Here is a 16,870-nt window from a genome sequence, read left to right on the forward strand (position 1 = left end):
AAAAAAACAGAATTAAAAGGCTAGAGGTAGTAAATTTAATTATTATCTAAAATGTTGGAAATGTTAAATGAAAAGTTGCATTATTTGAGTCATTTTGTGTAAGTCTTAAGGTTTAAAAAGAAGTCAAAACCTTCAGTCTTGATTATGGAGACTTGGATGACTGAGAGCCTTCACAGGGATGTAATAAATTTCATGGACCATACATTGAACAGATCTAAAATATTCTACAATGTTATTCATGAAAATTATCTTTCTTAACCATTTTACAAAAATATTTGACGGTTAAAACTTCAACAATGTCTTCTTTTTCTTTTTAGCCTGGTGACGCTGTAAATCAGGAAGTGCCTTCACTGTCTGGTAGTCGTGTTTTGGCAGATGATCCAACACTGTGGTCAAAAGACTTGAATGACAAAGAACGATGCTCTATTGTTTAAAAAGGCCTTGTTCAGCTAGACATCAACTTCCCTAGAAATCCAAATGGCCGCAGATTTACATCACATTATTATCACATGGTAATTAAAAACGGAGAGAAATTTACACGATCCTGGCTAATCTACAGTAGAGCAAACAACTCAGCTGTATGCTTTTGTTGAAGACTGTTTGGAAATGGAGAAACCCAATTGAGTTCCAGTGGTTTCAGCGACTGGAAAAATATCCATGCACATCTTAAGCAGCACGAGAAGTCTCATGAACACATCACCAACATGAAAAAATGGCACACCCTGAGTGACAGATTTCAAACTGACACAACCATTGATCAGACAAGCCAAGGTCTAATAAAAGCTGAAGTTACAAGATGGAAAGAAATTTTAAAAAGATTAGTTGTTATTGTTACTCACCTTGCAGAGCGAAGTATTGCTTTTAGAGGTCACAGAGAAAAGTTGTATGAACATGGCAATGGCAATTTTTTGGGCAAAGTAGAATTGCTGGCCAAGTTTGACCCGTTGACGAAGGAGCATCTGAGGAGAATCCAGCATAAAGAAATCTTTGATACATACCTAAGCTAGACCATCCAAAATGAGTTAATAGGAGTTTTTGCACAGAGTGTCACTGATGTCATTGTAGAGCGAGTCAAAAATGCAAAATACTATGCTGTTATCATGGACTGCACACCAGATATTAGCCATGTTGAACAGCTCTCAGTAGTGTTACGCATTGTAAACTGTGAGATCACAAAAGGAGTTACAATCCATGAACATTTTTTGGGTTTTCTTGTGGCCGAGGACACTATTGGGAAAGGTCCGCTAGACCTTTTTCTAGAACACCTCAACAAACTGCACTTGAACATCTCTGACCTTCGTGGACAATCCTATGATAATGGAAGTATTCTGCAAGGGAAACACCAGGGTGTTTAGAACTCACCAACCACTAAGTTAAGGGTGTGGCTTCCTGTGTGTGGAAGCCACACCCTAAACTTTTCCGTGATATTCCTCAACCCTAAAGTTTTCCGTGATATTCCTCAACTTCTTTGGTTTATTGCAAAGGCTGTACACTTTGTTCAGTGGGTCTGTTTATCGATGGACAATTCTCCAGCAGCATGTTCAATAATTTTCTATCGGGTGTAGGGTGGAGGCTCTGAAAGCAGTACGTTATCAGCTCGCAGACCTTGTGAAAGCTCTAACTGCTTTGAAAGAGCATGCACAGGGGAAAAAAGATGCAGAGTGTGTATCAAGTGCTGACAGCCTCTGCAAGGACATGACAAAAATGCCTTTCTTGGTGAGTACCATTGTTTGGTATAATGTGTTGTATCACATAAACAGTAAGATTTTGCAGAGCCCCAATACATCCATTGAAACAGTAAGAAGATACTGTATGATACTGTCTGTATCAAAATATCTTGAAGATTTCAGAGAGAATGAATTTAATGCTGCAAAAACTGATGCTAAGGAGATTGTAGAAACACTTGAGGTGGAGATGAGCTGGCCTGAGGAGCGACAGAACAGGGCAAAGAGGCAGTTTAAGTATGAAGGAAGAGAGGAAACACTTTCAACTCCAGAGGAGCGCTTCAAAATAGACTTTTTTCGCCACTCAGTTGACACAGCCATAGTCACATTAAGGGAGAGATTTTCTCACCTATAGGGCTTCTTTGACTTGCATGGATTCCTTTACTCCACTGAGTCACTGAGAAACACAGTTCAGGAAGGGAAGCTGGGTGAATGCTGCTACAGACTGGAGGAGGTTATAGGAGATGTTGATGCAGAGGACCTGAAAATGGAAGTAATGGGGGCTGTCAGATCCTTCCCCTCACAGATCTTAACACCATTTGAGATATTATATTATATATATAAACAGAATGTGCTTGACTAGCATCCAAATTTAAGCATAGCTCTAAGATTGCTACTCACCCTACCTGTGACTGTAGCTTCAGGTGAAAGAAGTTTCTCTGTACTTAAACAACTAAAAACATACCTGAGGTCTTGCCTTGTTACGAGATTTCGCTGCGAAACGAAAACGCGTAACGCATTTCTAAGTAATTAAACTCGGCAAATATATTTTGTATTGTTAGAAGTTATATTGCGTCACTGGCGCCTTTTCTAGTACACCGCATTGCAATTAAAGTTATTTTATTAACGCATTAAAAATCATACAAACTTTTTTTTTTTCGCACTATAACAAAAGTTACAAATAAAATCTATAAAATATTTGAAAAATCATTTTTTTATTTTTTCCAAATATGAACTAAATTTTATTTTCAAAAAATTTTTTTCATTAATCGTAAAATAATATTTGATTATTTTCTTATAATTTTACAGTTGGGTTTTGGTTATTTTATTAACTGTTAAAAACAAATTTTTTCTTATTTATTTTGTGAACTCTTTTTAATAATGTTTTTAAACAATAAAGAGTTTTTTTTTATTATTTATCAGTTACCGATAACATATTCGTTATCATAACTAATTTTCATAAATTAAACGAACGTCATTAAAACTTTACGTTATTGAATTAACAATAAACAAAATATCTTATTAATAAAATATTTACATCAAAATAATTCGTGCATTTTTAAACTATTATGACAAAAAATAATTTTTATATTTAAAAGTAATTTATATATTAATTCCTTAAGATAAAACTTAAAACACTTTATTTTTTTTAACTAATTTTTAACAACAACAAAAAAAATTATTACACTTCTTTAACAAAAAATCTTTCTTTAACAAAATTTCTTTAACAAAAAATCTATTAGTTTTCAATTGCAGCTAATTGCTTTTACTTACGACTTTATTTTTTCTGAATAAACACGTTAACGACATCAAAAGAGTCACGTTAACGACAAAAGAGTCACGTTAACGACATCAAAAGATAATTTAAAAAATTCTAAAATATATAAAAGTTTTTGCGTAGCGCAAAGCTGCTGAACGCGTAGGCAAATCGCCTTTTCGCAGGCAAAATGCGAGCTGCGTAACGCTTCTTAACAAGGCCAAGGTCCACCATGTTACTGGACAGACTGTCTTCCCTTGCTGTCATTGGCATTGAACATGAGGTCAGGAAAACAATGGACATGGATACACTTATGCAAGGGTTTGAATAGGCTAAAGCCCGCATGGTTAAGTTCAGCAAGTGTTGCCAACTGTGCCAGCTAGCTCAAAAGTGAGAATATTGTTAAAGCTGAATTCAGTATTACCAAAAAATACACTTGAAACAAACAAACAAAAAAGATCTTAAAGGGAACATAATGAAGAAACGAAGAGGAGTACAGTTACAAAAGCAGAGAATAAATAAAGGAAAGGACGAGAAAGAAAGGGACAAAGAGAAGAATACATTCTAGGAAAAGAGGAATAAAAGAGGAGACAGAAATCTAGAAGAAATAGGAGAAATAGAAGAGAGAAAAAGAGTACAGGTAGTACTTTGTAAATCAGTAAATTTCATTAATGTATACCTTTTATATTTAACCTGTTGTGCTCTCATGTGATTATTTTTCTTCAGTAAAACAAGATAGAAGGCAATTTATAAGCAGAGGTCCAGCTGAATAATCAAGGTAATTCATGATCACCTAATGCTGTAAAAACACAGTTTAGTACAGTGAGTTTATTTCCTCCAACATTATTTTTTTCAGATGTAGTTTTTAACCCCACATAATAGAAGACCAGTAAGTACAAATTATTATCCATACAAACCTTACGATTAATCTATCCAACTCCTTAAACCAGGGGTATTCAACTAGCAGCCCGCATGCCTCACACAGCCCGCAAGGTCTGGTCCACCAGACCGGGTTGGATTAGGCCCACAGACTACCAGATGAAAACCCCTGGTTTAGAGAGTTGACAGAGATTAATCATTCATCTCTTAAGCACAAACTACCAGTTATATACCTTAATTATATAAGTTATTATAAAAAGGTTTAAGTTAAAAGTTAAAGTTCTAAAGTTAAAATAAGCCATAAATGGTTAATTTTGAATTGATAAAGCCTCCAAAATGGGAAGTAAAACATCTTCTGCTTCAGTCCAGTTGTTGTTGTTTTTAATTACTATTTTTTTGTTTGTTTTGTTTTGTTTTTTCAACTTTTGCGATTTAATATGACCTGGGTGACTCAGAATCTTCAACAACCTCTGCTGTTCGATATATTGTGTATTTCTATTGAAATTCATAAAGTCAAGAGACAAATCACAAGTTTTACAAGAAAAAACCAACAACTTTTTATTGTCCTTTTTACAGGTTGCACAAGAGAGTCTCTTGTCTGAATATCTTGCTATCCATATTGGGCCAGTGTATGAATTCATCTCCAAGTACTGCATCTCAAACACAGACTTTTTCACATTTATCTGACAATTTTTCCCTGTTACAGAATATGTAATAATTAAAGTAATTAAATTTATAAAAATCTTCAATTTAGAAAAATATTATATTCTTACTACATTGTTCAAATTTCTAATCATTTATGTTAAGTTAGTGTAGTTGAATTTTGATGTAAGACTTGATTTAGAGCTTTTTACTAAAAACCGTTGATTTTATGGTATGGTTCACAGCATTGGAGTATGAAAATGAAAACCTTTGACCCTCAGAGCCTAATGGTATTTTCAGGCCAGGGATAATAAATTTCAGTCCTCAAGGTCCACAGCCCTGCATGTTTTAATTTTTTCTCTTATTTAACACACCTGATTCAGTCAGTGAATTATCTCTTCCAAATTCTGCAGAAGCCTGAAAATCATCCATTCATTCAAATCAGGTGTGTTGGAGCAGATAAACGAGTAAAACGTGCAGAGCTGTAAAATCTCAAGGAACCGTGATTTTGGCAGACTTGGGGGGGGGGGGGCACTGACCAGCACCGTGTCAAAAATGTATATTTTCACGTTAAATAAAAAAGGGAATAACATAAGTATTTAATTATAAATAAAAGTAAAACAAATACTCCAGAAGTTCCATTCCCTTCAATTGCAGAATAAAGGTTCTGATGCTAAAATAGGTTTTTAACAATATGTGGCTATGTAAATAACCATTTTTTAAAACTTACTTATTAATTACAACTGCATGGTTTAATGGATACTTCCTTGATTTTTTTTCCTAATACGAACCATTACTCTTTGACTTCCTAAAATTATTTACCAACAAACATTAAAATTTAAAAAAGTTTCATTATTGTAATAAATAGTATAGTTTAAGATATAAACTTTTTATTATAGAAATTATATATTATCAAATTCTAATTCCAATAATTATACATTCAAGAAAAAAAACTGTATTCACTGTAATAAATAAATATAATTGAAATATAATTAAAATTTTTAATCTAAAGATGTTTCAGCAATCCTTATGTGAAGCAACATCTAATATTTAAAAGAAGCCATCAGGAATTGCACAATGCATCCCTAAATAGAAATAGGACTTTAGACATTTTTGAGGAAAACAAAAAAATTACAAAATTAAGTCAACTTGAGGTCAATTGACGCAATTTTTCCTCAAACATAAAAGTTTAAAATTCTTATGTTTCAACTTTCCTGACAATTAGTTGTTTTTTTTGCAAGCATAAAAAAAAACATACTGTGTTGACTATGTGAAAAGACCACAGAAATATCAGATTGGCTACCACCAGCACCTAAAATCTATCATTAATAAAAATAAACAATAACGTTAAATATCTAAGTTTAAAGATACACATAGCTTTCTCCAATATTTACCAGCTGAATCTTCAATAGCTTTTATAGCTCTTGCATTTTGTTCTTCTTGCAGTATAGATACATTTCAAATATCATAAATAAACAGTTAACAGTATCCCTAGCATTTTCGGCAAAAGAAGGTAAAGTTAGCAGTTTTTTTTGGCTTTGTTCCTGGCTTCAATGGCACTCTCAGACAAAGAACCTATTGGATACTTAAAATATTTAATAAAAGAAGCACCACCAACTACCATTCTATGCACAAACGGAATAAAGATAAAATTGTAGACAAGAATATATCGAAACTTGGAATTTGCAGTCTTCATTTGTGAATATGCAGCGTGAAGTGGGTCTTCAATACTGCTTGCAAACTTTCAGCAGTGAAACAAGGAAAAAATATTTCAGCAAAAATTAGCCAAGTATTTATTGAAAACAAAGAAAAATTCCAGCATTTATTTAAAATACAATTAAAAATAAGGGTATCTTTTGTCAGGAAGGAAAGTGAAACATCCAATACTGGCATTGTTGCACAAAAATTCTTTAATAATTTATCTGTGACTGGAAAAGTTTTAAGTTTGAATTCCAATATGATCAAACTATTTAGGTACCAGCTCATTGATATGAACAGTACAACCACAAGACCAGATGTAAAAATTTTCAAGCAGAAATCTGAACATCTGTTTGGTCTTATTTTTAATGATCAGTTTTTAAAAGCCATTTGAATGTCACATGAAAATATACATTTTAGACACGTTGCTGGTGCATGTTATTTCCTTTTTTATTTAACATTAAAGTATAAGTAGGAGACAAAAAATGTCTGTAACCCCTAAAAAAGATAAACTGATATATCAGACGTCGAGTTTTAAATACCAAAAACTATCAGTTTTATATTCTTTTAATTAAAAATCGAATAAGTCCGGATAAACCACCTAAAAACCCGGAATAAAACCGGTTTTAAAAAAGACTAGACTTTTTTTATAAATATATATATAAACAAACAATATTTCATAATTGATGCTTTGTTAATAAATTACTTCAAAATGTTAAACAGTTCTCTAGTTAAAAAGCCATTTCCTTTTTTTCTATCAGCGCGACTATTTTTGAAGCTAGACTGGGACCAAGATTTACAAAGTGTCTGTTAAGTTCATGGTAAATATCTGATTTATTTGTAATGTATTTATTATCACAAAATATTTTTTGAGGTATGCTAAAGGATTTCTTTTTTTCTCTACCTTCTTTTATAATCGACCATATTTTTTTTATTTCTAATTTATTTTTATTTAACAGATTACAATAATACATTATTTTAGCTTAACTAATATTTTTTTGAAAAAACTGTTTATAGGCTTTGTATAATTTTTCATCAACTTCATCCTTTGATTTCAAAAAGTTTTGCTTTCTTTAGACGATTTTATAAGATTACTCGTCATCCATAGATTTTTTAAATCTTTTTTTTTTTTTACTTCAGATGTTATTATTGGACAGACAGTGTCAATATTACATTTAAAAGTAGCCGTAAAGTTATTAAATACCTGAATTTGATCATTAGCTGCGTATACAGGGCTCCTCGAATAGTTCATTTTTTAAATTCAGGCCCGTAGAAAACAAAAGTTATATATATATATATATATATATATATATATATATATATATATATATATATATATATATATATATATATATATATATATATATATTTAATGTTTTGTTTACATTTTACGAAATATACAGTTGTGGCCAAAAGTCTGTTGTATGCTCAAATATAACTGCATTTGGCGTCATTTTGCTGTTTTAAGTTTGTTGAAAGCCTAGAAATGAACCAAAAAGCTGTTGATTTTATTGATTGAACTAATTGAGATGATCTCTCATTTAAAAAAATGAAATAGTTTCATTTCTTATTTGTTTATGTTGTGTTCTTTGTTTACTTTAGATCAATAATTTTATACCAAAAATGGAACTTTCACCTAAAAAACGTGGTCAGATTGTTGCATTAGTTAACTCGGGTTTAACACAAGCAGCTGTGGCACAACATCTTATTGTTTCCGGGAAAGCAGTTTCATTGACAATGAAACGTTGGCGAGAGACAGGTGATGTGAAATCAAAATGTTGAACCGGACGCCCTAGGGTTACAACTCCTGCAACAGATCGAGCGATAAAACGACACGTGTTGAAGAATCCAATGATATCATCCTCTGCCGTAGCAAGTCAACTGCCACACAGAGTTAGTGCAAGAACCACTCGACGACGTTTAAGTGACAATTTTAATCTAAAAGCATACCGACCAGCACGAAAACCGCTGTTATCGAAGAAGAACGTTCATGATAGATTACTTTTTTGCAGGAAATTCAAACATTACACTAGTTAAATGTGGAATGAAGTAATGTTTAGTGACGAAAGTAACATAAAATTGTTTTCTGCAGCACCAAGATATGTTCGCCGTCCTGCCAATAAAAGATTTGATTCAAGGTTTTGCATACGAACTGTTAAAAATTCAGCATACTTGATGGTATGGGGCAGCTTCTCAACGTCTGGCCGAGGCTCTCTCTACTTTCTTCCACAAAATACCACTATGAATGCAAAGAAATATATTACTATACTGGATAAAAAGCTTTTGACAGTTATGCAGACTCACAACTACAAACTATTTATGCATGACGGTGCTCCCTGTCATCAAGCAGCTTTAGTGAAAAACTGGCTTCGGGATCATGGGGTAAGGTTCTAGGTCCTTGGCCGGGGCAGAGCCCAGACCTTAACCCCATCGAAAACTTGTGGCATATAATGAAACTAAAGATTGACAAAGAAAACCATCAAATTTAGATGATCTTTGTGCCATCATTACACGTGTGTGGTGCACAGACATAACTGTTGATGTTTGTAAAAATCTCGTAAATTCTATGCCTGCAAGAATTGATGAAGTAGTTAAGAATAAGAGACAGTGTAGCAAATATTAGTGATATGTAAAACTGAACTATATTACTGTTTTGTAATTTTAAACAATGTTTTGATAAACTGTGAGATGTGTTAGAGACACTGTGTCCATTTAAACTTTGAATTTGATGAAAAAACACGAATACAATAGACTTTTGGCCACAACTGTATATAAATTACATATTTTTCAAATACAAACAAGGCTTCTAAAAGAAGATCGCAATGATTTTATCGTCAGAAGCTTTTTACAAAAGAGAGTACGTAAAATATTATAAAAACGCCTTTTTACAAATAGAGAACGTAAAAAATAACATAAAAAGAATAAATCGTACTTAGATAAATGAAAATAAATTGTAAACAAGTATAAAACAAAGTTTGAACATACATGACAAGAAAAGTTTTTTTTTATCACAAGATAAATTAAAAATATTCTAAGATATTTTCAATGGAGAGAATGAGATCTTTTACTTTATTTTTAAAAACAGGATAAGTTAGGGGTAAGCCGAAGTTAGGCAAAATAATTTTGTTCCAAAGATGAGCTGCACGATAAGTGATACAGAATTGATTGAATTTTATTCGACAGAGTGGTTTATTAAATAATTATTATTTCTCATGTTAAACTTGCTTAATGGTTTCAAAATAAAAAAGTTATTTAAAAATTAAAGAAGATAAGCCATACTTCCACATACAAACAAAAGATAAATTTTTATATAGGTTTAGTTTATATATACCAAGGATTTTCATTTGATTTAAAAATATTGAGGAATGTGCGAACCGATCCGCAGAATTAATTAAACGGATTGCATGTTTCTGACGGCGATAGAGACATTGTAACTTTCTTTGATCAGTACTATCCCAGGCAATAACTCCATAACTTATATAACTATGAATAAAAGAATAATAAAGTTTAGTTAAATTATTTTAAAAAGAATATATTTTATTTGTTCAAAGCAATCTAAAATTATGTTACCATTAATTTCATCCGGTCCAATTTTTGCTTTATTTTTTTTTAGTGTTTTAAAGACTTTTTTGAACTTATCAAATAGTAACTCTTTAGATAACTCATTCGAGTGAATGTTTTTATCCATCGGTACTAAGAAATCTTTAAATGAGGCATCAGTGTTCGGAATTAATTTAGATAGTTTAGGGCCAATTTCAACAAAGAATTTATTAAATTCGTAAGCTATTGTTTGAGAATTATTTATATTATTGTTATCCACTTTGATCATGTGTCGCAGGGAACCTAAGCATGGCTTTGATTTACCGGTAATTTCTTTTATTATTTTCCAGAAACGTTTAAAATTATTTATTGCTTTATTGAGAATTTTAGAATAGTAATGTTTTTTGAAGATTTTTCGAACTTTTTCAAATAGATTTCTGTAATCTTTGTATATTTTCTTATTGTCGAACGATTTGTTTTTTAGATATTTTATGCATAATTTCTGCTTAACTTTTGATGATTTTTTAAACCTTTGGTAACCTAGGGAGAATTAATGCTTTTTTGATTTATTGTTTTTTCATATAGGAGAAAATTGACATCATAAACAGAGTAAAATGTATTAAAAAAATTATCGTAAATGTTTTTGCGTTATCACAAGTCGATGTTCTTCCAATGAAGCAACGATAATTGTGTTTTAAATTGCTCAACATTTTTTGGTTATAGTTGCGTAATCTAACTTTATGTTGGTTTTAGTGCTGGATTAAGGGGCCCCGAAATAGTTTCAAGGACCTGTTTCTTAGTTTTTTTTTTTTTTTTAGTCCTTTTATCATTCATTTTTCTCAAAATTAGTTATTTGAAAAGTTATTGGGGGAAGGGGGAAAGGGGGGGGGGCAAATGCTTCCTCCCCCAAAAATATATATTTATCATGTTTACACCTTCATGATGTTATGTTTTCTAAAATATTATTAAAATTATTTTGATTTCCACAAGGTGGTCGATATAATGAGGAAATAAGTAATGATGTGTTAGTTTTATTCAAAACTTCTATGCATAAGGTTTCTATGTGTATATTTATTTTGCTGAACGCTTTTTTTTAAAATTCAAAATTTTCACGAATATAGATAGCAACTTCGCCTCCAATGCCACTCACTCGTGGTTGGCTAATCAATTTATAAAATGATAAATTATAAAGAGAATTTTCTAACGAAGGTATTTTCGCTTCCTCCTATGTTTTCGAAATACAAATTACATCAAACAGATAATTTAAAGAGTAATAGAGATTTTTAAACGATTCAAAATTTTTATTCATAGAGAGCAAATTAAGGGAATTTAACTTGAAATTTGTTGATAAATATAAATTTAGATAAAAATAGTGGAGAAAATATTTTATAAACTTGTTGCTCCCACGTTAAGGGCTGGGTGGGCCCAAAATTGAGGGGCTTTTTGTTCCCAAGCTCCAATCACCAATATTCTTTGCAAAACATTCCCATTTGACTTAAGCATGAATATAAAAAATTTTAGAGTTTGCAAAATGCCTGTATGTGTCAAAAATCAAACATAAAAAAACGCGGCTCTTTAGATCCTTGCATAAATTTTAATATAATATTAAAATAAAGATGTTGAAAGCTCTTTAAAAACTGAAAAATTTTGTAAATTGTAACTTTTAGCTATTTCTTTAAATGTATTTTTATATACTAGATTCTATTAACAAATAATTGGTTTTCGCAGTGAAATTGGATTAGGTCTAAAATTAAAGTGAGCAAGATTGGCACATTCATAGGTTGTGACTCTGCACTGTACATAAGTTATGATAAATATTTAACAATATCACTGAAATTGTATCATTCAGTTGGGAGGGGCGGACATCGAATGTTGACGTAATTTTATAGGAGGGGTCTCAGGAAGTTTGACAAGTTGTTGACAAGAGGGAGGGAAGTAAAAATTGCCAAAAATATGTTGACATAATTAATAAACAGCCCCTAGTATGATTTTTGTAAAAGTAATTTTGATATCAACTTACTTGCTATGAAATACAATTGCTTTTTTTTTACTTAAAGTTTATATTTTACAAACCATAAATTTTTGTATAATTTGTTGGTTTTGTTTGTTTGTTTTTTAATTATTTGTTATTTTATCTGAGGACTTATTTAAATATATTACTATTACTTTTACTATTATACAATTTATAGAAATATTTTAAGGTGACCAACGTCGTTCTGCTTTGTGTGAGAAATTAATCAGTTAACAAATAAAAGTTAAAGAGTTAACAAATAGAACGCTGAAGTGAACGCATGCTTTTTTCGCTGCTTTAAGAAAATAAAATAAAAAATCGTTAATAGTATAGATATTTATATTATAACTATTTATACTTATTAAACATGTCTATCACACTTGTTGAAGTTAAAAAATTGATAACGGAAATGTTTATGAAGTTTAAGATCGAGACGCAAGAAATGCTTAAGCAACAAGAAAATACTTTTATCAACATAGTTCTAACACAAAAATATTAAATGATCGGTTAGACAGAGTTGAACTTAACATCCTTCAAGACTCAAACAAAATAGCATCAATTGCAAAGGAAGTAGAAGAAATAAAAGAAAGTTTAAATTTTCATGAAGATCTTTTCAATAAAAAAAATAAAAACCGCCATTGATTGTCCTGCAAAAGAAAACCTGGCAAACATCCTGCAAAAGAAAACCTGGCAAAAATACAAAATAACAATCATGAACTTATAAAAATAAATAACAAACTCAAAGAGATTGAGGATAGGTAATAATCTAAGAATTGATGGTGTCCCTGAAAATGACAATGAAAGCTGGGCTGAATGTGAAAAAAAGGTAAATGAAATATTCAACGACATATTATAAAGTTGTTCACAACAAACATAGAACAATAATCCTAAAACTTCTGGATTTTAAAGATAAAACTGAAATTGTCAACAACTCATCCAAATTAAAAGGTAAAATTAATTTCATATATGAAGATTACTGTAACGAAACGAATATTATACGAAAGACACTACGTAAAAAAATAAAAGTCGAAATACAAGCTGGCAAATACGCGTATATTTTTCATACGACAAACTTATTGTACGGAATTGGAATTCCAAAAAAAGTAATATCTTATCTTTTTAAATTTTTTTTTATGGCATACAATAACTTTAATGCGGTAGTCGTGTAGTGGTAGTGCTCGCTTCATAAGCGAGAGGTTCCGAGTTCGATCCCCACCACGTCCCTGGTAGTACCGCGCTCAACTTGTTTCTCCGCGCAGCGGCCTTGTTCCTCAAGGTTCGTATTTCGGAGTTATAGAGATGAGAGAGGGTTATAACCACTATTAAGTAGTCTCTTCATCTGTAGTGGCCTTCTCGGCCTTCTCGGAGGTGAATAACAAAAAAAAAAAAAAAAAAAAAAAAGTTAACCACTAAGTCTTCCTGAAAGACTTTCAAACTGTCGCATACTATTATTTATTGCCAAATCTAAATTATAGCGAAAATGGAACAGCTAATAATGATTTTGAAAAAAAAGTCAATTTATTTGAAACCTATAAATTACACTTAGACGACGAATCCGATCCGGATATATTATATTAATCAAATTTAGATTTTTATTGATAAATTAATACATAAAAATACATGATAAATTTTGTTAATATATAAAAATACAATAATAAAAAGTTGACAAAATATATTTATTTTATCTCTAATTTTAAAATTATACAAACCCGTTGTTTTTAAAAAAAGAAAAAAAAAAAAGTAGTAATCGTGATAAAAAATATTTCAGCATTAATAAAACTTTTACGCATAAAATATTGCGGTCTGCGGTCATTACTTCTGAACGCCAAAAGAATTTATTATGATTTCTGATAATTGAAATTCTGTCAATAAATTTGAACTTATTTTGAATTAAAAAAATATATATATATGTTAAAAATATATGTACGTAGATATTTCAATATATTTTATGTAAAAATATAATTTTTTTAGTTTGCAGCATTAACTTTTCTTTTCTTTTTATTTTCTCTTCACAACCTTATTCGTTATATAACAATATATCAATATAAACTGGGTATCTTATATAAAAATAGATTAAGTAAAAAAGATCTTATATTATAATAAATATAATACATACAACTTATACAATATATAATAGATATAATATATACAATATTATATATATATATATATATATATATATATATATATATATATATATATATATATATATATATATAAAGTTGTATATATACATAATATGTATATATACATGTACATATACAAGTTATATACATGAATATATAGTTTTTAAATCCAAATATTCTAAAAAATTAAACTTACCCTATCAGCCATTTTTATGATATTGTATTTTTTTCAAAAACTGTCCAGCAAAATTATGAAAAACGACTAATAATAATATTTTTAAATAATTACAATTATTTTTATAATAAGTTTATAAAAAAAATTTAATTAGAATAAATTTAGATATATTTTCTTTTAACGAAAATAAACTTGCTTCGATAATAAACTAACTAATTTGCTACTTTTGCATTTTTAGTGGTGTCACGCCAAAAGAATAAAAACAAATCGTAATCTATATATTCTGAGTGTTTGCGTCATTGTGGTTATAATATGTGATAAAAAATATTTAATTAATTAGAATCAATAAATGTTTTTGAAATTTTATTTTATAGGAAAAGTGACAGAAAAAAAAACTATCAACTCTTATTGGTCTGTATTAAAGTGACTTTTAATATAAACCTGGCTCGAAACCAGGTTAATATTAAAAACCCGTTGCATCAAAGTCAGACAATTTGTTAAAAAATATTCAAACTTAAATTTAGAACAAGCTATTTTTTAGCTTTTTTAGGAATTGTGACAGCTTTTAAAAACCTAAATTACCTAAAATAAGAAGGTTGGTAAATTTTATTTTAATACTAAAAGAGTAAAAGAATATAATAAAAAAAGAAATAACCAGATATTTTCTTGATTGTTTTTTTTTAATCAAAGACTCATGACCAGTGCTATGGTTTCTGGTTCTAAGGCTTCCTCCCAAAAAAAACTTGCCATAAGGGCAAAATCTTTATATGCAAAATCTTGGTGGACTCCCGAGTTAGGCAGGAGCATAAAAGATCTTACATTTTATTTTAAGAAATGACGTGAGATGGGTTTCGAAAAAAATTTAAGCTCTCTCACTTTTAACCGATATCGAATGGCTATCTCTCGCCTAAAATTTAACAAGACCAAAGATGCGTTTGGAATCTCTGCAGAACATTTAAAACATGCACATTGCAAAGCCCAACAGAGAGGCTAAGGAAATTCTTTAACTTTATTATTAACCACGGTCAGGCCCCAAAATCGATGTCTACATCACTAAATCGATGTCTACATCACTTATACCTCTTGCTTAATCTTATAAAAAATTATTAACTGATCCGAATAACTACGGTGAATTAGCATCATTCCAATCTTTACAAAACTAATAGAATATCTTATTTTAATAATCTGTAAAAAAGACACTAAACAACTTAAAGTTTGAATTTAATTTAGGTTAACATTTATCGTTAAAAAAAGAGAAACATCAAATATTATTACAATAATTTGGTTATTTAAAAATGTATTCACGCTATACATATTACTAAAAGCAAGCATTAAGAAAACAATTTACTTTCCTTTGCAGAAAAAAGTTTATACAATCTTTTTTCTGCAAAACTTCATTTCCAGCGGGTACAGTACATTCGTTGGACGTCTCATGAACATCATACAGACTTATGACGTCTATAATGCGTTGTATAGACGTCTTACGGACGTCTGTGCCCGCTGGGCTGAGGCAGAAATAAAATTTATTGATAATTCAAAGTCAACGCTCTCAGCAAGCTCACATTTGATTAAAACTAATATCAATCAATTTGTCATTGTTGATCACAGATAATTTTCGATCTTTCGTCTACTGAAACTACTCTCATCTAATTTTAATAATCTGTAATAAATAATAATAAGAATAATAAATAAGAAATAAGCACACTTAAAAGAAAGAGTCAAGTTGATTATATAGAATATAGACAAGGTAGAAAAACATGGAGTCATCTATTTCTCTATTAATAATGAATGTACGTTTTTTTTTGTTGTTGTTTTTTTTTGTTCTTTTATCTTTACAATGTTATGATTCTATATAACTGATACAAATTTACAATGTTTATAAAATATATAATGTTAAGAGAAAAAAAATAAAAATCTCACAATTTTATAGAATACACAAAATATAACTGCAGGGTATCATTAATATTAAAAGAACGCTGGAAACTTGCAGAAGACCAGATGGTCTTTTCATCAAGAAACCGCCTGTACTTGTAATATTTTTTGTATTTTCGTTTTACATGTTTCTAGTTTCACTAGATTTTCACTAGATTTTCTTGGGATAACATTGGTTTAGCTTTGTATAGCACGCCAATGTTTTTGGTTATTTTAATATTTAAATAGTGTGTAGTTTCCATGAAATATTTTCGTCAATTAGTAAACCTCGAAATTTAGTTGTTGAGGTTTTTTCAATACTTTTGTTTTCTATTTTTAGCAATGGTTTATATTTTTTTTTATTTTAATATTTGGTATTTTTTTTCTTTTTGGTTGGGATGGAATGAGATGTAATTGGTTTTTTCTGTGTTTAAGGATAATTTATTAGATTTTAGCCAGATATTAAGTTTTTCAAGTTCAATATTCGTTGTTAAAGAGTTCTTTAATAGACTGAGATGAATAAAATAAATTAGTATCATCTGCAAACATTGTGATGTCAAGTTTTTTTGAGACTTTCGAAAGATCATTAATGTATATTAAGAACAATAAGGGAGCTAGAATGGAACCTTGGGTAACGCCTCATTTAATCTTTTAAGCATTTTTGAACAGATATTTTCATCAGTATTA

At 30.0% G+C, this 16,870-nt stretch overlaps 1 protein-coding gene across 2 annotated transcripts in view; it reads right to left on the reverse strand.

The window, feature by feature from the left end:
* LOC136085143 (transmembrane protein 272-like) overlaps nt 1-14,396 on the reverse strand; it is a 36,211-nt gene extending 21,815 nt beyond the window's left edge. The window contains exon 1 of one of the 2 annotated variants that reach the window (XM_065806444.1): nt 14,294-14,396. In XM_065806444.1, the coding sequence (XP_065662516.1) occupies nt 14,294-14,305 (12 nt within the window). In that variant the 5' untranslated portion in view covers nt 14,306-14,396. The remainder of the gene's footprint in view (nt 1-14,293) is intronic. The other variant, XM_065806445.1, reaches the window with a different exon arrangement.
* Nucleotides 14,397-16,870: the final 2,474 nt, after the last annotated feature.

This window comes from Hydra vulgaris, chromosome 09, assembly GCF_038396675.1.
Source record: "Hydra vulgaris chromosome 09, alternate assembly HydraT2T_AEP".
Lineage (NCBI taxonomy): Eukaryota > Metazoa > Cnidaria > Hydrozoa > Anthoathecata > Hydridae > Hydra > Hydra vulgaris.